A 20669-nucleotide genomic window follows, 5' to 3' on the forward strand; every position below is an offset into this window, starting at 1 on the left:
ACCTGCGGAATCCAGGTCACTGACGGCATCTCCCGACCTTTCCCCCGCAGGCGACTACACGGACTTCTATTCCTCTCGGCACCACGCCACCAATGTCGGAGTCATGTTCAGGGGCACAGAGAACCCGTTGATGCCCAATTGGTATGTTCTGGACCAGTGTGTGGCTAAGTTCCAAGTCTGTCTTTACGTGCCCGGTAGCGTGTTGTCCCAGGAGCTGCCAAGTCCTCTCAGGTTAAGGAAACCCGGGAGGAAAGCTAACAATGACCATGATGTCACCACTTCTGGAAACAGTGGCCTCAGACTCTGGTCCTCCTCTCCCTTCAGCCCTGGACCTGCTGTGGGATCATGGGGACTTCCCTTAAGCTCTTTGATCTAGAGAACACGGGTTGGAATTAGATCCTGACTCACTAACATCCTTCCAGATCCTTTTGTTTGTAAGCTGTGAATTACGGTTTTATTGGCAAGTCTTCCATGCCAACATTCTCCATACTTAGACTCTTCTGATGGAGGAGACTCCTCAAGTGTGCCCAGTGCTGTGTTTTCTCAAAGAGTGGTCAGCTCGAAACGGGGGCTGCATTTATTTATTTGATCCTCAGAGGGGTTCTTTGGGGTCGCCAAGGCTATGACTGACACCCCCATTTCACAGGAAGGGAAACAGAGAAGGAGCAACTTGCCTGAGGACAAACAGGGCCAAAGGCTGTCTCCTAACACCCAGGTCAAGGCCATTGCCGGAGCCTAGAACGCAGAGCCAAGATCCTTGCCCTTTGCTGTGTGTTGTCCTCTAGATGTGACGGTTATTCAGAGCACAGTGGCAGGCACACGCCCCAGGCCGAGTGCCCTGGGCCACACACCGTCACTGGGGTGGACAGAGACCTTCCCCTCTTCTAGTGGGTGTTTCAGATAAGCTGTACCAGAAGGGGCTGCGTCTGTCAGAACCAAGAGGAAGAACGGGGAAGAGAGTGGGTTACGACCCAGAGAAGTTAGGCAACCAGGCCAAGGTTGCAGAACAAGGCCAGGGTGCATCTAGGACTGCAGGAGGCCAATGAGTCAAGACTCTGGCCCTGTGCATGGTCCAGGCCAAGTGGGGGAGTCCCAGCCCATTTCCTTCTGCAGGGTAAGAGCACACAGGCTTTCTCTCTCAATGTCTGATGCAAAGTAATTGGCGGCTGTGCCTTTTTTACTTTATGCATATATCCTTTATTATAAAGGTAATATATGCTTGTTGTAATTAACCGAAACAGAAAATACATAAAGTAAAAATGTCAAATGTGCATACCATTGGACACACAGTCTTACTTTCATGCATCTATCCTACAGAAGTAATGTTTGTATTCAAGGGCAAAGATGTTTACCAGCAATCTTTCTAAGGACCCAAAGCTGGAAGCAATCTGAATGGTTATTGGTGGAGGACTAGTTGAAAAATCATGGTCTTTTCACAATATGAAATGTTTTGTAGCTGTCGAAAGAAAGATTTAGGATCAAAAGTCATGTGCATGATATACATATGTATTTTCTAAAATAGATTTTATCTATTTATTTATTTATTTTTGGCTGCGTTGGGTCTTTGTTGCTGCGCGCGGGCTTTCTCTAGTTGCGGAGAGCGGGGGCCACTCTTCGTTGCGGTGCACGGGCTTCTCATTGCAGTGGCTTCTCTTGTCGCGGAGCTCAGGCTCTAGGTGCGCAGGCTTCAGTAGTTGTGGCTCGCGGGCTCTAGAGCACAGGCTCAGTAGTTGTAGCTCACGGGCTTAGTTGCTCTGCTGCTTGTGGGATCTTCCCGGACCAGGGCTGAAACCCATGTCCCCTGCATTGGCAGGTGGATTCTTAACCACTGCGCCACCAGGGAAGCCCCACTTTCATGATATATGAAGTGAAGGTATTGTGTAAAGTGAGTTCTCATTTTTATAAAAAGACAAAGAAAAATATATGTACATTCATACTGTATTAGTTTCTTGTGGTGGCTATAACCAGTTACCACAAACTCGGTAGCTTAAAGCAACACAGATATATTCTCTCACAGTTCTGGAAGTCAGAAGTTTGAAGTCAGCTTCACTAGGCCAAAGTTAAGGTGTCGGCAAGGCCGGTTCCTCTAGGAGGCTCTAGGGGAAGAATCCATTTCCTTGTCTTTTTCAGCTTCCGGAGGCTGCCCACGTTCCTTGGCTTGGGACCCCTGCCTCAGATAACTCCACCCTCTTGGTTCTGTTACCCACCAGGGTTCTTGGCCTTCCCCAAGCAATAGACATTGACTAGAGGCCAGACAAGAAATTCAGGCAAGGCTTTTATTGGGGCCCCTGCTGCAGCGGGGGTGGGGGGAGCGAGAACAAACAACAGGTTCCCTTGCTTGCTTGCTCCCCGAGGGGGGACAAGCTTGTTCCTTATATGGGGTGAGGGTAGGGGTGTGTCCAGGGGTCAGGCCGGAGGGATGGTTTAGGTGTTTTGCCCACCCCTTAGGTGGTGTTGTGTGCAGGGGGCATGCGCAGTACCCTGCTTTTGCTCCCGACACCCTGTTTTTGCCCCAGGCTCTTCAAAAGTGGCCGTTGGGATTTTTTTGGTCTCTTTGTACCTTTTGGGTCCAGAATTTGCCCCAACTGTGCATGCACATGAACGCATTTATCTTTAGTCCCATACAGTGTCTTAGTATTTTGTTGCTCATGGAGATGTGTCCATGTGCAAGGATTGCGGCACTGCAGCAAAGGGTCCCAGGTCCCAGCCTGTCTCAGTTCCATCTGCAATTGTCCTAATTCCTTCTTTGACCTTCTTGCCTCCCCTTTATAAGGACCCTCATGATTACATTTAAGGACCACCTGGATGATTCAGAATAATCTCTACCATCTCAAGATTATTGACTTAATCACATCTGCAAGTCTCCTTTGCTATAGAAAGTAACATCTATAGGTTCCAGGGAATAGGACCTGAATATCTTTTTTGTTTTGTGGGCCGTGCCTCATGACTTACGGGAGCTTAGTTCCCCGACCAGGTATCAAACCCACTCCCCCTGCATTGGAAGCATGGAGTCTTAACCACTAGACCATGAGGGAAGTCCCAGGACCTTGGTATCTTTTGAGAGGCTATTATTGAGCCTCACACACACACATGCACACTCATACATGTACACACATATACCTAAACACATATCTACACATAGACACACACTTGTACACACACACACACACACACACACACATGCACACATTTGCATAGACTGCTATGAGCGTAGAGAAAGGTCCAGAATAATAGATTCCAGACCAACTTTACTTCCTTCAGGGGAGTGGCTGGATAGGGAGAGCTGACTAACTTCTGTGCTGTTTGAATCATTACATGTAATGTAATTGCACACCGTTGTATTTTATAACTTAAGCCAATAAGGGGAGCAAAGGGGGAGAAGAGGGAAACCCCCAGCCCACTCCCCAGAGGCCATTACTCTGAATGCTGGCTGGCCCATCGCCTTCACCTCTCCAGGTTACGGGTATGCACACACACACACGGACACGCACGGCCACATACACGTTTCATTTCTTTAGTTAACAAAACGAGACCATGCTGACTGACATTTGTGTTTTTCACTTTAATATGTCATTGACATTGCTCCGTGTAAATAAACTTAAATCTAACTCAGTCTTTACGAAAATGGATTATTTTTGATTAAGTAATATAAGGCAAATGCATGGTAAATTGCCGTTTATCTAACAAGATGCGAAAAATACTAGACAGTGGTAAAAGTGTATAGAAATATCAAGGGACAGTAAATTCCAGGTGGTGGCCCCTCTGGGGTGGGGTCAGGAGGGGTGGGAAGCAGAGGGAAGGGACTGGGAGGGCTACAAAGGGGGTGTTATTATTATTTTTTGATGTTTTTGGCCACGCGGCACATGGGATCTTAAGTTCCCAGACCAGGGGTCTAACCCATGCCCCCTGCAGTGGAAGCGTGGAGTCTTAACCACTGAACCGCCAGGGGGGTCCTTATGAAGGGGGCGTTTTTAATTGGCTTAGAAAGCCTGTTGGTGCTCTGTGGTTATTTGTCTTATTATATCTTTTTGTATATCATAAATATTGCAAAATACATTTTCAAACATTTAAAAAACTAAAAGCTACAAAAAATCATCAATGCATGTACATAGTCCGGAATTCCAAAGGAATTTATGGGTAAACAGTGGGAACAAAGCAAGATTCTCCCACCCTGTCCTTCATCCTCCTTCCTTTCTCTGAAGGCAAAACCGTTATCAGCTGCTTAGAGATTCTTTCACAGATACTCTTCTACACAGTCAGTGCTCTCTTATTAATTTGAAAGACTGTTTTGTGCTGAATAGAAATTAACCCTTGGTTGTAATGCGGTGCAACTCTTTTCTCCCAATGTGGCATCTTTTTACTTTATTTTCTGTCTCTTTTGATGCAGAAATTTTACCTTTCTATAAAGTCAAACATGTCAATCATTTCCTTCATGGCATTTACTTTCTTTTTTTTTTTTTTTTCGGTACGCGGGCCTCTCACTGTTGTGGCCTCTCCCGTTGCGGAGCACAGGCTCCGGACGCGCAGGCTCAGCGGCCATGGCTCACGGGCCCAGCCGCTCCGCGGCATGTGGGATTTTCCCGGACTGGGGCACGAACCCGTGTCCCCTGCATCGGCAGGCAGACTCTCAACCACTGCACCACCAGGGAAGCCCGGCATTTACTTTTATGTCGTGCTCAGACTTTCTCCACCTCAGGAATTTGAAGATTTGGGGAGTATTTTTTCCTAGGACTTCTTAGAGCCTTACTCTGCATAAATTCTGATCTATAATCCACTGGGGATTTCCTTTTGTGTGTGATGTGAGGTGTGGGTCTGTATTCGTTTCCCGGACTGCTGTAACAAACTTCCATACGCTGGGTGGCTTAAAACCACAGAAATTTATTATCTCGCAGTTCTGAAGGCCGCAGGTCTGGAATCTAAGTTTTGGCAGGGCCTCACTCCCTCTGGAGGCTCCAGGGGACAGGCCATCTCCCTGCTTGTCCAGCTCTGGTGGCTGCAGGCCATCCTTCCTGGGCAGCATCACTGCAGACTCTGCCTCTGTCTACACAGGGCCTTCGTCTCTTCTCTGTTTCCTCTTGTGTGCCTCTTATAAGGACACTTGTCACTGGATCTAGGGCCCACCTGGCTAATCCAGGATGACGTCATCTCAAGATCCTTAACTTAAACCCTTTTTCCAAATAAGGTCGAGTTCGCATTTTCTAGGGGTCAGGACGTAGACATACTTCCAGGGAACCATATTCTACCCATTACAGGATCTAACTTATCTTGTTATGCAAAAACGTTTTTCACTTTTTGTGTATTATGTTCTTTGTTTTAACCAACTTGTTCAGTCGGTCTGTTCCTAGCAGTACCGTACCATACCGTAAATCACCTTATGATGGTGTTTGGATGCTTGGGAGTTCTTTCCCCTTTCATTTCCTCTCCCATATTTCTGTCTTATAAACAGAACTCTTGACAGTGTTCCTGTGCTTTGGATGGCTCTCCCGCTCTGAGCTTTATGATCTAGTCCCCGGGTCCCATTGTAGTAGGTAGGGAGGGGGCTACAGGGGAAGCAGCAGAACTTTGTGGTCGGAGAGACCCAGGTTTGGATTCCAATGGCAGCACTTCACACGGGGTCACCTCGGCCAAGCCTTGGACGCTCCTGAGCCTGAGTTTGCTCGGCGCTGTCTCGTTACGCCTACCGTGCAGGGCTGTTGTGAGGAGGGCATGAAAAGGGAAACAACAGGAAAGCACCCGTGTGATGCTGCGTGTTCTCAGCGCAGAGTACGTACACGGTAACCATTTCAGTTATTCTGCGTGTATTTGCATCAACACCATATTGATGCCGGAGACAAGGATGGGAGGAAATCATACTTTTCCCCACTGTTTAAGTACCTTTTGCTTTTTTGAAAAATGTCAATTGCATATAACATAAAATTTACGTCTTAAGCATTTTTAAGTGCACAGTTCAGTGGCATCAGTACATTCATATTGCTGTGCACCCATCACCACCATCCGTCCCCACAAGTTTTTCATCTTTTCAGACTGAATCTCTGGACCCATTAAAGAATAACTCCGTTTCCACCCGCCGCCCCGCCAGCCCCTGGCCACCACCATTCTACTTTCTGTCTCTATGAATTTGACTCCTCTAAGTACCTCATGTAAGTGGAATCAGGCAGTATTTGTTCTTTGGTGTCTGGCTCATTTCACTAGCACAGTGTCCTCAAGCTTCGCCCGTGGTGTAGCCTGTGTCATTATTTCCATCCCTTTTAATGCTGAGCAATATTCCATTGTATGTATAGACCTCATTCTTGCTTATCTGTTTATCTATTGCTGGACACTTGGGAGTACCTTTCGATATTTGAGCCATGTATATATGTTGACTCCCTTTCTTTTTTTAAAAAAACTTTTTCTTTTATATTGGAGTATAGCCGATTAACAATGTTGTGATAGGGACTTCCCTGGTGGCGCAGTGGTTAAGAATCCGCCTGCCAGTGCAGGGGACATGGGTTCGATCCCTGTTCCGGGAAGATCCCACATGCTGGGGAACAACTAAGCCCGTGTGCCACCACTACTGAGCCCGTGTGCCACAACTACTGAAGCCCACGCGCCTAGAGCCTGTGCTCCACACCAAGAGAAGCCACCGCAGTGAGAAGCTCGCGTACCGCAACGAAGAATAGCCCCCGCTCGCCGCAACTAGAGAAAGCCCGCGCGCAGCAACAAAGACCGAATGCAGCCAATAAATAAATGAATTTTAAAAAACCAAAAAAACCCCAATATTGTGATAGTTTCAGGTGTGCAGCAAAGCGACTCAGCCGTACATATCCATGTATCCATTCTCCCCCAGACTCCCCTCCCATCCAGGCTGCCACTTAACATTGAGCAGAGTTCCCTGTGCTATACAGTAGGTCCTTGTTGGTTATCCATTTTAAAGCTCTCTTTTTCTCATCCACTTTTTTTTTTAAATATTTATGTATTTATTTGGTTGCACTGGGTCTTAGTTGCTGCAGGTGGGCTCCTTAGTTGTAGCACATGGGCTCCTTGGTTGCAGCACATGGACTCCTTAGTTGTGGCATGGAACTCTTAGTTGCAGCATGCATGTGGGATCTAGGTCCCTGACCAGGGATCAAACCTGGGCCCCCTGCATTGGGAGTGCAGAGTCTTAACCACTGCATCACTAGGGGAGCCAGCCCCTGGTTATCCATTTTAAATATGGCAGTGTATACATGTTGATCCCAAACTCCCTGACTATTCCTTCTCCCTTTCATTTTTAATTTGAAAACATTTTGAAATTTACTTTGCACGTGTAACAGCGTTGATGCTTTCTCTCTCCTTCCTTCCTCAGGCTGCACTTACCAGTGGGCTACCACGGCCGTGCTTCCTCCATCGTGGTGTCTGGCACCCCAATCCGCAGGCCCAAGGGACAGATGAGACCCGATGACTGTAAGTACCCTGCCGTGCTCCGCTCTGTGTCCCCACACCCTGAGTTCCATGCCTGGCACTCACTAGCCTCTTTCTGGTATGATTCCAGCTAAGCCTCCTGTGTATGGTGCCTGCAAACTCTTGGACTTCGAGTTGGAAACAGTAAGCCATGTCTTGATGTTTCATTGGCGTAGGGTCTGTATATACACTAGGGCAGGAGAGCTCCCTGGGATGGCCGCCCTGGACGACAGGCCATTCCCCCATCTCAGCCACGTTAATGGCAGTCCTGGGTCCCCACTTGGCCATCGGAAGTACTGTCCATCCTCATTATTCACTGATTCCGTATTTGAAAATTCACCTACTCACTAACAGTTCGTTCGTAACCTCCAAGTCAATACTAGCGGGAGCTTTTGGGGGGTCACCTGAGGGCATACACAGGGTGGCAAAAAATTTGAGTCTCCCGATGTGCGTGTCCCCATCTGAGGTTGAACAAGGCCCGGCTCTGCCTTCGTGTCTCAGCTCTCGTACTGCAAACAAGTGTCCTTTTTACTGTCTATTCAGTGCCACGTTATTTTCCATTTTTGTGCTTTTCGTTGAGGTGCTAGCTCCCAAGCACAAGAAAGTTGTGATGTGCACCCTGTTGAAAACGTGTGTGCTAGACAAGCTGCCCTGGGGCCTGATAGTGCCTGTGCCTTGAGTTCACGTTCATGAATCAACCACATACAGGCAGACCTTGTCTTACTGCACTTCGCTACATTGCACTTCACAGATATTGCGTTTTTACAAATTGAATGTTCGTGGCAACCCTGCATCGAGCAAAGTCTGCTGGTGCCATTTTTCCAACAGCGTTTGCTCACTTTGTGTCTCTGTGTCACATTTTGGTAATTCTCATAATATTTCTTTTCTTTTCTTTTTTTAAATAAATGTATTTTATTTATTTATTTTTGGCTGCGTTGGGTCTTCATTGTTGTGCACGGGCTTTCTCTAGTTGTGGCGAGCAGGGGCTACTCTTCGTTGTGGTGCGCGGGCTTCGCACTGCGGTGGCTTCTCTCGTTGCAGAGCACGGGCTCGAGGCGCGTGGCTTCAGTTGTTGTGGCACATGGGCTCAGTAGTTGTGGCTCTCTGGATGTAGAGCGCAGGCTCAGTAGTTGTGGCACACTGGCTTAGTTGCTCCACGGCATGTAGGATCGTCCCAGATCGAACCCATGTCCCTTGCACTGGCAGGCAGATTCTTAACCACTGTGCCACCGGGGAAGTCCCTCTTTTTTTAAAATAATTAATTAATTAATTAATTAAGTTTTGGCTGTGTTGGGTCTTTGTTACCAGGCACCAGCTCTCTCTAGTTGTGGTGAAGGGGGGCTGCTCGTCGTTGTGGTGCGCGGGCTTCTCACTGCGGTGTCTTCTCTTGTTGTGGAGCACGGGCTCTAGGCACACGGGCTTCAACAGTTGTGGCACACAGGCTCAGTAGTTGTGGCACACGGGCTTAGTTGCTCCACGGCATGTGGGATCTTCCTGGACCAGGGCTCGAACCCATGTCCCCTGCGTTGACAGGCGGATTCTTAATCACTGCATCATCAGGGAAGTCCCCTTTCGTAATATTTCAAACTTTTTTGGGTTTTTTTGGCCATGCCAGGCAGCATGTGGGATCTCAGTTCCCCAACCAGGGATCAAACCCATGCCCCGCTGCAGTGGAAACACGGAGTCTTAACCACTGGACTTCCAGGGAAGTCCCAATATTTCAAACTTTTTCATCATTATTGTATTCGTTATGGTGATCTGTGATCGGTGATCATTGATGTCACTACTATGACCTACTGAAGGCTCAGATGATGGTTAGCATTTTTTAGCCATAGATTATTTTTTAATTAAGATATGTACATTGATGGTTTAGACCTAATGCTAGTGCACACTTAATAGACTATAACTTTTTTATTTTTTGGAGTTTCAGTTGATTTTTGAATTTTTTTTCTAAAGTTCCTTTTTTTTAACTTTTTATTTTATATTGGAGTATAGTTGATTAACAATGCTGTGATAGTTTTAGGTGTACGGCAAAGTGATTCAGTTATACATATACATGTATCTATTCTTTTTCAAATTCTTTTCCCATTTAGGTTGTTACAGAATATTGAGCAGAGTTCCCTGTGCTATACAGTAGGTCGTTGTTGGTTATCCATTTTACATATAGCAGTGTGTACATGTCAATCCCAAACTCCCTGACTATCCCTCCCCCCAGCCCCCAACCTTCCCTCCTGGTAACCATAAATTCGTTCTCTAAGTCTGTGAGTCTGTTTCTGTTTTGTTAATAAGTTCATTTGTATCATTTCTTTTTAGATTGTGCATATAAGCGATTTCATACGACATTTCTCTCTCTCCCTGACTTCACTCAGTATGACAATCTCTAGGTCCATCCATGTTGCTGCCAGTGGCATTATTTCATAAACATAACTAACTTTTATAAACACTGGGAAACCAAAAAAAATTCGTGTGACTCGCTTTATTGAGATCTTCGCTTAATTGTGGTCTGGCAGCGACCTGAAATATGACCAAGGTAGTCCTGTATATGAAACCAGCTGTCCTTAAACAGAAGCACACACAAAGCAAGGTTATATGCTGATTTGTAGATGTGAATGTTGTGACCAGAGGCTGGCAGGAACTTAGCCCCGTACTTCCCCTAGAAGCGATATACCTGTATTTGCTAACTCGGTGTTTCTAATGGCTTTATAGAATATAATTATTACCAATAACAAGAATCAACGACATCAGCCCCATTGCACTTGTGGCTGGACCTGCAGAACCTCAGACCTGTGGTTATTTCAGGGCTGTGCATTTTTTAAAATTAAACTTATTTTGAGATCATTGGACACTCACGTGCAGGTGTAAGAAACAGTACCGAGAGCTCCAGGATCCTTCACACACTCTACCCCGGTGTAACATCCTGCACAGCAAGATTGCCATCTCACAGCCAGATGTCGACATCAATCCAGTTGGTTCCCTCACCCCCAAGGACACTTCGTGCTGCGGGGCTGTGCATTCTGAGAGGGACACTGAATTCCAGGAAGCCCCCAAGGTCAAGGGACCGGGAAAGAGATGGGAAGGAAGAGCTGAACTGGAGGGGAGTGTCCCGGGACACCGGCAGTGTCTTCAGTCTTTGCCGGGTCATGGGATGCTGGGTAGCGGAGCCAGGCCGGGGCAGGGAGGTGCGGGCAGGCCGTGGAGGGGGCTTCTCAAAGTCAGCACGCAGAGTGTCTCCTCATGCAGGTGGAGGGAAGTGGCTGCGGAGTGCGCTGGTAGGGCTGGGGGCGTGGGAATCTAGGTTGATTGGAGGCAGGCTGGACCTCCCTGTAGTTCCAGCCCTGCCTTGTGATTTCTTTAGATGCTGTCCAGAGGAGGGGAACAGGTGGGCACTAATCCCCTAGTCCCAGCAGGGCGTTACCGGCCAGCCCTCCGCCCCCTGATGCCTTTGTGAGGCTGCCCCGTGAACCCTAAGAGGAGGTCTCCCAACCCAGATCCCCCAGAGCAGGGTCCCCCGGTTGGGGGGCAGGGTCTTCTCTCTGGGGGAACGGAGGACTCTGCAGACAGATGCTTCACCTGTGTTGGTTCCTATTTCCGGGGGAGGGGGGCGGGGGGGTGGTGGAAGGGGTGGGCATGATATCGACCAGGGTTCTTGGCCTCCTTAATTAATAGAAATTGCCTAGAGGCAGACAAATTCAGGCAAGGCTTTATCGGGGCCCCTGCTGCTGCAGCGGCGGGGGTGGGGGGGGTGCAGTGAGAACAAACAACAGTTTCCCTTGCTTGCTCCCCGAGCTGGGGTGGGGGGGCGAGCTTGTTCCTTATCTGGGGTGAGGGTAGGGGTGTGTCCAGGGGTCGGGCCGGAGGGTTGTCTTAGGTGGTCTGCCCACCCCTAGGTGGTGTTGTGTGCAGGGGGCATGCGCAGTACCCTGCTTTTGTTCCCAACACCAGTTTTGCTCCCAGCTCTTCAGAAATGGCACTTGGGTTTTTTGATCTTTTGTATCTTTTTGTCCATAATTTGCCCCACCTGTGCATGCACCCAGTTATTTTTAGTCCTGTATAGTTTGTTTGCATTTTGTTGCTCAAGGAGAGGTTTGTCCAGGTGCAAGCACTGCAGCAAAGGGTCCCAGGTAGAGGAAAAATAGAAAGTCATTGTGTGGAGAAACAGTGACAGGTAGGGAGCACAGATAATCTTGACGATGGTGGTAAGATTCTCTATAAGATGGCATCTCTTTTTTTTTTTTTTTTTAGAATCTTGACAAAAATTTGCAACATTTAAACACTGTCACAGAATGAATATAACTGCAGCCTAGGTCCTGCAAATGTCATAGCTGATTTTGTGTGCTTTTGAGTTATCTTCTCAATTTTCCCCCCCCAATGATGTCTTCGTATTCTCTTGTTTCCTGGACGTTGTGCTGGTGATAATTTCCTCTGAGACCGTGGGTGATGGGTTGGGGTGTGGGGTAAGCCCCGGCAGGCTCTCTTTGCTGCACATCACAGAGGCCTTCTGATTTTTTGTGACACGAATACAAACCCTGATATTTTCGTTTTTCACAAGCCTGGTGTAGCTGTCAAATCTTAAAATGCAGAGCACGGTATCGGGTGAAGGGGAAAGGGCAGAGGTGTGGGGTGGGCTGAAGGAGGGAAAGGGGTCTGCCTTGGTGATCAGGGGCCGTGAGTGGGGGCCCTGGGTGGGCACTGGCACGCAGCTGCTCACCATGTCCCCGGGGTAGCCGCCTGTCTACTCGGGTGCTGGTCATGGCATAGAAACTGTGGATTCGTACACAACGGTCCAGGTCCCTAGCTGGGGTTTGGAAATGCCTGACCTTTACCCTCCAGGCAAGTGACCTGGGGCAGCAGGTCAGAGCCAGATTCTCATCAACTTTTCCCCTTGTCAGGCTTTCTTTGTAGGCCCTGGGAACAAATTTGGAGAGCCGATCCCCATTTCCAAGGCCCACGAGCACATTTTTGGAATGGTCCTTATGAACGACTGGAGTGGTAATCACGGGATGTCGGGCATTCTGGTGTTGAGTTTCCTGCGCGCGCTCTGCTCCGGGTGAAAGCTGGGTATTTGGGAAGCCGTGGATGGTCTCCTGGGTCTGATGCCGGTCAAAGTGGCTGAGAGCACAGGCTTGGGTATCAAACAGACTTCTCAGCTCTGAGCTCTTGGCCAGTTACTTCACCTCTCTGAGCTCCAGTTTTCTTGTAAGTTGAACAGGGACAAGGCTGATGTCACAGCTAGTACGTTTGAGCAATTTTGTGCCAGGCCCAGGGCTGATTACGTCACATGGACTCTCCTGTCAGGTCCCTACGAGACACTGATAATATTACTACTCCTGTTTTACACGGGTGAGGAATGAGGCACAAGGACGGCTTCAGCTGGTTGCTGAGCTAAGATTTCAAACACAGCAGCCCAGTTTCTGAGCCCATCTCAGCCCCTCTACCATTTGTAGGAGGACCGTGGTGCTGTGAATCTCAGCAAGTGTTGCCTCCCAGTATGAGGATGAGCTTCCAGCCCCTTCATGGGGAAGTATCCTGCCTGCCCTCTGGTCATCCTTCTCTTTGCTGCAGCTTGGCACGGTGACCTCAGAGGACCTCTGTCCTTGGTCCTGGGGCAGCCAGCCTGGTTGGGGCCAGAGCACGGGGGTGGGGGAGGGCTGTGCTGAGTGTCTGTGCTCCTTGGTCAAGGGAAGGGGGGAGCCTTGCCGCGGGGCCCGGTCAGCCTTTGTAAGCCCTGCTCGGCCCTTCTTCTGTAGCTCGAGACATTCAGAAGTGGGAGTACGTCCCTCTTGGGCCGTTCCTCGGGAAGAGTTTTGGAACCACCATCTCTCCGTGGGTGGTGCCCATGGATGCCCTCATGCCCTTTGCTGTGCCCAACCAGGAGCAGGTAAGCACACCCTCTGCAAGAAGTCCAGGCCCCTCTGCCTCCAAGGCTGTTTGCCCAGCAGGCGTGGAGAGGGTCTGGAGGATGCCCATGTGCTGGGGGTCCTGGTTATGGTGACCTCCAGGCAGGCGTGGCAGGAATCATTCTGCCTTGTGCTTTCCCTGCCCCCTGCACAGTTCTTGAGGAGAACATGGAATTTTGTAACCTTTAGAATCCTCTGAGGCCGGGAACTGGCCAGTTGGCAGGAAAAGGGGTCCCTTCCAGTATCACCACATTGCACAACTTTCCAGGTCAACAAGTTGTGTTCTGTGTGATGGCGCCCCCTGGAGCCCAACTGATAGAATGCAGCATGGGGTCAGACAGCAAGGCGTCCGTCCTGGCGCTGAACCTCGGCCTTGTGTTCCCTGAGCCTCCTGTCCCTGCACCACTGTCCAGGCCCATCTCACAATCCTAGCCCTCGCTCCTCAGCCTGTCACAGTCCGGCCGCTGCTTCCACCCCATCAGCACCGGTGGTCTCACCAAAGTGCCCAGTGACCTTGGTCAGTGTGGGGACCTTGTGCCCTCTTCAGTGTGGACCCGTTGGTGGCCCCCTACTCTTCCTAGGCGCTCTCTCCCCCTGGCTTCTGGCATGTGACCTGTCCTGGTTCTCCTGTATCTCCTAGAGTCCTGTGATGCTCCAGCCAACTCCGTCCTCCACATGGGGGCAGCCCTAGCTGAGCTCTGAGCCTTGCCCTTCCCCGGGTCCCATTCCCCCTCGCCTTGCTCACACGTGGCTCCTGGACACCTCTCAGCCTTCCTGTCATCCCATGGAGCTGTGCTCCAACACTTGGAGTCTTTCCCCACAGACCGGTGCCTCGTGAAGCTCCTGTGCGACTCTCACCCTGTCCCCTTGCTCCCTCCTCTACCGCTCCTGCCACAGCATCTCCCTCCCCATCATTTTCAGTCTCCCAGACTTGTCTCTTCCGTCTTTGGTGAGTCCCGCCCTCCCAGGACCGCCTGGCCTGCCGCCACACCTCCTGCTCGTCCCCTCCAGGCTCCATCCCTGGTCCAGATCTCTGTTCACAGGCACTGCTGCACCCTCGCCAGAGACCTCTGGGCTCTGTCTCCCTTCATGCCAGCCCTTCCCAAATACCCTTTACGTGCAACCTTCACGACCCTTGCCACTTCTGAACAATTATTTATTAAATGCTTTTTCAGCTTCCCTCTGAAAACTCTCATAATGTATTTAGGAAAGGAACTTTATGTCCCGATCTTCATTACTAGCCACCAAGTTAATCATAAAAAGAAACACATAACCATTAAAATAAAATCACCCCGCATTGTCTCATGGCCCACTAGTGATTCAGGTACATGTTGCTCTTTGGGAAAACACTGCTTTTGGCCAAAGTTCAGACCTTCTACCAAAGCTCTGGCTACCAAAGCTGCCTACGCACTGAATCCAGCACTAGAAGGGCTGAGCGCCTCTGCTGGCCGCCCCTGCCTTCCGCCTTCCCTTTCTGTTGGCCTGGCCTCTCCCTGCAGGTCTGGCTTTGTTCCCGCATCTCTGGCCTTCCCACTGTCCGCTTCCCACTGTCCCCCTTCCCCAGCGCTCCCCTCCCTGGCTTTCTGGGTCCTCTGTCTACCTTTGACCTGCCGATGCCCCTCCCTCGGCTGCTTTTCCCAGAGTCCAGCACACATGAACACCCTCGCCCCCCAGTGTCCAGGGACACAGTGCTGGGTCCTGGAGAGGGGACACCCCTTCTTCCTCAGGTTCTCTCTGCCAGCTGCTCTGCTGGGCTGTGGGGCTCAGCCCCTCTGTGCTGTGCTCTGCCCTCACAGGACCCCAAGCCTCTGCCGTATCTCCGCCACGACCAGCCCTACACGTTCGACATCAACCTGTCTGTCACCCTGAAAGGTACTGTCGTGAGGTCGAAGGGTATGTCCAGCAGCTGGGTGGACCCCTGTGCCCAAGTGCCATTGCCCAGGTGGCTGCTGAGCTTCTGAAGGGGGGAGGTGATGGGGTGCCACCTGCTGCAGACTGGGAGACATGGGGGCTCTTGTAAAGGATGGGAAGGGACACCCTTGTGCTCATTGCGAGCCACACGGGGCCCGTGTGGCCTTAGCCCCATAGCACCGGGCTCTCAGCTGTTAGGGCCAGAAACCGTGGAGTCTGGGACCTTCACCCTCCACTTGAATCCCCTCTCCAGCCTCTCCAACCAAAGTCTGCCCAGCCTCTGCTCACACGCCACTGCCAACCCCTCACCCTTGAGTGGCATGTTTTGTCCAGTGCCCGTTTGAAAGCCTGTCCTCGTGGGCCTGGCTCTGTCCTCCGGGACCACATGGAGCCAGCACACCTAGCCCCCAGGTCCTGCTCTCGGTCAGCCCTGAGAGCCTCGCAGCAGGGCCTGCGTCCCCCTGAGGCTGCCCAGCTGGGCTGAGGTAACAGGCCAGTGGAGCAGTAGTAAGAGAGAGCCGGGCTCTGCAGGCCACGGCTGGGGTTCGAGTCTTGGTTCTGCCCCTGCCCAGCGGTGGGACTTTGGACAAGTTACTGAATCTGTCTGTGCCAGTTTGTCGTCTGAAAAGTGGGATAATAGTGGTATCGACTTCAAGGTGTAATTGTGAGCGGTAAGCAAGGTGATTCACATCAAGGTCTAGAACAGCACCTGCACCTGGGTAGAATCAGGTGTCATTTTCCGATCCTGATGGGGGCCCTTGGCGCTGGGAGAGGGCTCGTCTAGGGGCTGCACACAGACGTCCTGGGCCACACTCTGGCCAATCTCTTTTCTTCCTAGATCTCGCTCCTCTTTTTGTCCTGTTTACATACCCCAGGCTCTGCTGTGGCTCTGTCGCTGCAGCTTCCAGGGTCTCCATCCTTCACGGAGGTGATCCTGGCAGCAGGCTGTGTCCACCAGGAAGAGGAAGGAGCTGTCTCTCTCGGGAGGAGGTTGCTCCACACAAGAAAGGGCTCCTAGGAAGAGCCTCGTAGCCGCCAGAGCGCCCCTGGAAAACTGTGCTGGTCCCACTCTTTCACGTTATCAATTGGGAAAGTGAGGCTCAGAGAGGAAGAGGGATTCACCGCAAGTCATTTAGCCGGCCGATGGAAAGGCTGAGACTACAGCCAAATGTCATAAGCTCTAGGCTGGTGTCCTCCTACCCACAAATGCCTCTTTGGAGGTCATTTCTCTCTTGTTTTCATCCTGACCATCTGGAAACATCCAGGGGAGTGCACTGTCGGAGAAAGGGACAAGATTATCAAGAAGTTGCAGTGCCCAGAGATGTAGAAAGACCTGGAAGAGGGAGGACCGGGTGCAGGGATGGCTTCCAAGACCCTTCCCCACACCAGTCCTGAATGTGCAGTTCTGATGTTCTGAGTTGGGGTCTGGGTGAAGCAGGCTTGGGGGACCCTGACCTTCCATGGGGCTGATGAGCACACCTGTTCTGTGCAGCCTCAGAAAGGAAGACAGGGCCAGGGGAGGAAGGCCAGTCCTTGGGGAGCAGAAGAGCTTTCTGATTATTAGCACGCTTCAGAAATGGTACAGCAATGGCCTGGTACCTTGTGTGTAGTAGGTGTGTAATTGTTTAATAAATATTGTTGAAATAGTAGCACATTATCCATCACGGGAGGAGTCTGGCAGGGGACAGATGGCCCCAGCTGTCCAAAGGGCTCTGGGGGGGGTATGGCAAGTTGGTTTCAGTTTGTACAGTATCTCCAGTTGATGACCAGCTTCCAGGAGCATCATGTTAAGGGGGGTTCTGAGGCTGCATCTGATCTCAGAGGATACCAGTACTGTGATCAATTTGTGCTGTCTGCTGTGGGTGTGGGAGGAGGAAGTGGTGTCTTGTGTGCATCTCTTTGCCATCCGTGGACTAGATCCTCTCTGTGGACGCCTCCCAGCTCTGATATCGTATGAGCTCATTGGTTCATGGACTCTTTAGGTAGAATCACATTAGACAATGGGAAGCTTAAACCACAAAACGATTCCCCCTACGAGGTGGGTCCCTCCCTCCTTGATGAATAGAATTAGGTCTCTTTGTCAATGTTACTTGTCTTGTCTACCCAACAGGAGAAGGAATGAACCAAGCAGCTACCATATGCAGGTCCAATTTTAAGGTAAGCTTTGAAGTTAGGCAAACTGCTTTTTGGAAGTGAGGGAGACCTTTCTTCCTGGGAGGACCAGGGGGATAGCATCCATTTTGGGCTATGATGATGGGTCAGCATGTGGGCCTAGAGCTTCCATGGCCCTTTTTCTTTCCAAAGAGGCCAGGAGGTCACAGAGGCCCCTCCAGACGGAGGCTGCATGGACACGGCCAGTGCTTTTCCTGGGGAATAATAGATATTCCTCTAAGGGGCTAGTCCCTGACTTCTGTCTTGCCAGGGGCTGGGTTGATCAGAGTGACGTATTTTTTTAAAGTGAACTTTTATTTGATGTAAAACACATAGATATGAAAATGCACACATTATAAGTGTACAGCTCAATGAATTCTCACAAAACAACATCCCTGTGCAACCAGCACCCGGATCAAGAAACGGGAAACCTCCAGGACCTCAGCTGTCCCCTGGGGCCCCTTCCAGGCACATTACCCCTCTCCCCGTCGGGTGTAAACTTTCTCCTGACTTCGCTTACCCTCCATTCATTTTGTCTGTTTTTTTAATTTTATAAAAACAGAATCAGGGGCTTCCCTGGTGGCGCAGTGGTTGAGAGTCCGCCTGCCGATGCAGGGGACACAGGTTCATGCCCCGGTCCGGGAGGATCCCACATGCCGCGGAGCGGCCGGGCCCGTGGGCCATGGCCGCTGAGCCTATGTGTCCGGAGCCTGTGCTCCGTAATGGGAGAAGCCACAACAGTGAGAGGCCCGCGTACCGCAAAAAAAAAAAAAAAAAAAAAAAAAAACAGAATCATATGGTATATACTCTTTTCTATCTGGCTTCTTCTTCTTTTTTTTTTTTTTTTTTGCGGTACACTGGCCTCTCACTGTTGTGGCCCCTCCCGTTGCGGAGCACAGGCTCCGGAGGCGCAGGCTCAGCGGCCATGGCTCACGGGCACAGCCGCTCTGCGGCATGTGGGATCTTCCCGGACCAGGGCACGAACCCGCGTCCCCTGCATCGGCAGGCAGACTCTCAACCACTGCGCCACCAGGGAAGCCCTGGCTCCTTTTGTTTTAACATTATGTTTCTGAGATTCAACCATGTTGCAGTTTGCAGTGACAGTTCATGATTCTTAGCTGTTGTATCGTGTTCACAGTATAAATGTTCCACAATGGATTTTTCCATTCTACTCTTGATGGACATTTGGGTTGTTTCCATTTTTAGGGGGAGAGTTACTGTGAAAATTCTAGTCCAAGTCTTTTGGTGCGTGTATGTGTGCATGTCTGTTGGGTGGATATCCAGGAATGGAATTGCTGGGTCATAGAGGATATGTATCCATACTCAGCTGAGGGGTACATCCAAACACTTCTCCAAAGGGCTTGTTCCAATTTATACTCACACGTGCAGCATGTAAGCGTTTTGGCTGCTCCACATCCAAGTCAACACGTGATATCGCCGGCCTTTTCATTTCCGCCTTTCTGGGGGATTGTGATTTCCGTTTGCATCTCCCTAAAGACTGATGCAGGGCTTCCCTGGTGGCGCAGTGGTTGAGAGTCCGCCTGCCGATGCAGGGGACACGGGTTCGTGCCCCGGTCCGGGAGGATCCCACATGCCGCGGAGCGACTGGGCCCGTGAGCCATGGCCACTGAGCCTGCGCATCCGGAGCCTGTGCTCCGCAACGGGAGAGGCCACGGCAGTGAGAGGCCCGCGTACCGCAAAAAAAAAAAAAGACTGATGCAGCCGGGCACCTTGTTATATGCTTGTTGGCCATTTGAACATCCTCTGATTCAATGTATTCCTTTTTCCTCCAGTCTCCCTTCTAATTTAACTTTATTCTGGGCTCCTTAGGCTACTAAGAAGGAATATGGGGGCCTCCTTGAAGGGGTCTCTTGGGTAATAATCCATTTCTAAGATTTCCTCTGCCTGGAGGTGTAGCTCCAGGAGTGGCAGATCTGAGAAGCTGTGACCTTGGAGAGGCACAGGCATGCCACCTCTGAGCTGCTCTGTGGGGGGGGGGGGGGGGGGGGGGGGGGGCGGGGCGTGTGGTCCTCGGCCCGCCCCCACCAAGCCTGACCTCCTTCAATGCTCCTTCATTCCTCAGTCTGCTCTGAGGTTCTGTTTGAGTCGTTCAGCTCTGTTGCCCAGTGTCTATTCCAAAGCCCAGGGTGGGAGAATGGAAAGGAGGTCTTTGCTCATGAGAAGCTTCTGCTATGACGAGGACCTAGACCTTGTCAACTTAGGACTCAGGGGTGATCGCAGGACAGGGTGGAATTATGGACAGATGAGCACATTGCAGATTGAGGGTCTGCGCAGTGAGGTCGGCTCCTCGGGGAGCGCTTCGTGGAGAAGGTGGGTTAGGGGAGGGCTGGAAGGGGCAGAGGAGCGGGGGCTGTCGCTGCTGAAGGGGTGGGGAGAGAGGCGGGGAGGGTCACAGGGTAGCTGCAGGAGGACAGCTTGTCCTTGCTCTGAGGGCCGGGAGAGAGCCCAGGGAAGGCCTCAGTGAGTGGCGCAGGCTGGCAGACTGCTCCAGGAGGCTGGGGGAAGCCCACCCTGCCCGTCCCCGCCTCTGTGTCCCTCGCCCGCAGTATATGTACTGGACGATGTTGCAGCAGCTCACCCACCACTCTGTCAATGGCTGCAACCTGCGGCCGGGGGACCTCTTGGCTTCTGGAACCATCAGCGGGCCGGTGAGTATCTGCTTGCCTTGGGGGCTGCCCTAGTCCCCCTACAAACTGCAGGGCCCTCAGCTCTCCCTTGAGAAGGGATTCCAGCCCGAAGTAGGTGTGTCTTTCAACTCTGTCCTACTCAGAGCTTCATCCGTCTCTGGGTGCGGGAGGGGCTTCTATTTCAAGTTCAGAAGAGGCTGGTGTAGGGATGAGAGGCTGTGTGTACTGGGGGAGAGTGAGAGTGACACGGGGGCACACGCAGGAAGCCACTATAGTGTCTGGTTGTCACCACCTCACAGTGCCCCCACCCAGGAGGAGTGGCCCACTGATTCCCCCCAGCCCCCCTCCACGAGCCATTGGTGATGACTTTTGGGTGGTGCGTGTACCAGTCACTTCCCGCAAGGTCGAGACTGCAGGCTCTTTGATGGAGAATCTCTTCCCAGTGGGTGGGGTCAGGCACGACAGCGTCTGGGTAAGCCGCAGTCTCCGGAGCCGGCAGGGGCCTGGCAGGAGGGGCCTGGGCACACTCATCCAGCATCCCGCACCTCCGCGTCCTGGATGGAGTGAGCAGGGCAGGTAGAGTGCCCGGCCTCGAGGACACTTCTGCAGTGGTCCCACCGAGGCAGGGTCTCTGAGGGCCGCG

General features: G+C 51.2%; 1 protein-coding gene across 6 annotated transcripts in view; it reads left to right on the plus strand.

The window, feature by feature from the left end:
* FAH (fumarylacetoacetate hydrolase) overlaps positions 1-20669 on the plus strand; it is a 35933-nt gene that overhangs the window by 6905 nt on the left and 8359 nt on the right. For all 6 annotated transcript variants that reach the window (XM_032620389.1, XM_032620397.1, XM_032620407.1 and 3 more), the window contains 8 exons: positions 51-141; positions 7325-7422; positions 7511-7563; positions 12309-12408; positions 13167-13297; positions 15113-15188; positions 17338-17384; positions 19946-20047. In XM_032620389.1, the coding sequence (XP_032476280.1) occupies positions 51-141; positions 7325-7422; positions 7511-7563; positions 12309-12408; positions 13167-13297; positions 15113-15188; positions 17338-17384; positions 19946-20047 (698 nt within the window). The remainder of the gene's footprint in view (positions 1-50; positions 142-7324; positions 7423-7510; positions 7564-12308; positions 12409-13166; positions 13298-15112; positions 15189-17337; positions 17385-19945; positions 20048-20669) is intronic.

Source organism: Phocoena sinus, chromosome 2, assembly GCF_008692025.1.
Source record: "Phocoena sinus isolate mPhoSin1 chromosome 2, mPhoSin1.pri, whole genome shotgun sequence".
NCBI classification, from domain to species: Eukaryota; Metazoa; Chordata; class Mammalia; order Artiodactyla; family Phocoenidae; genus Phocoena; species Phocoena sinus.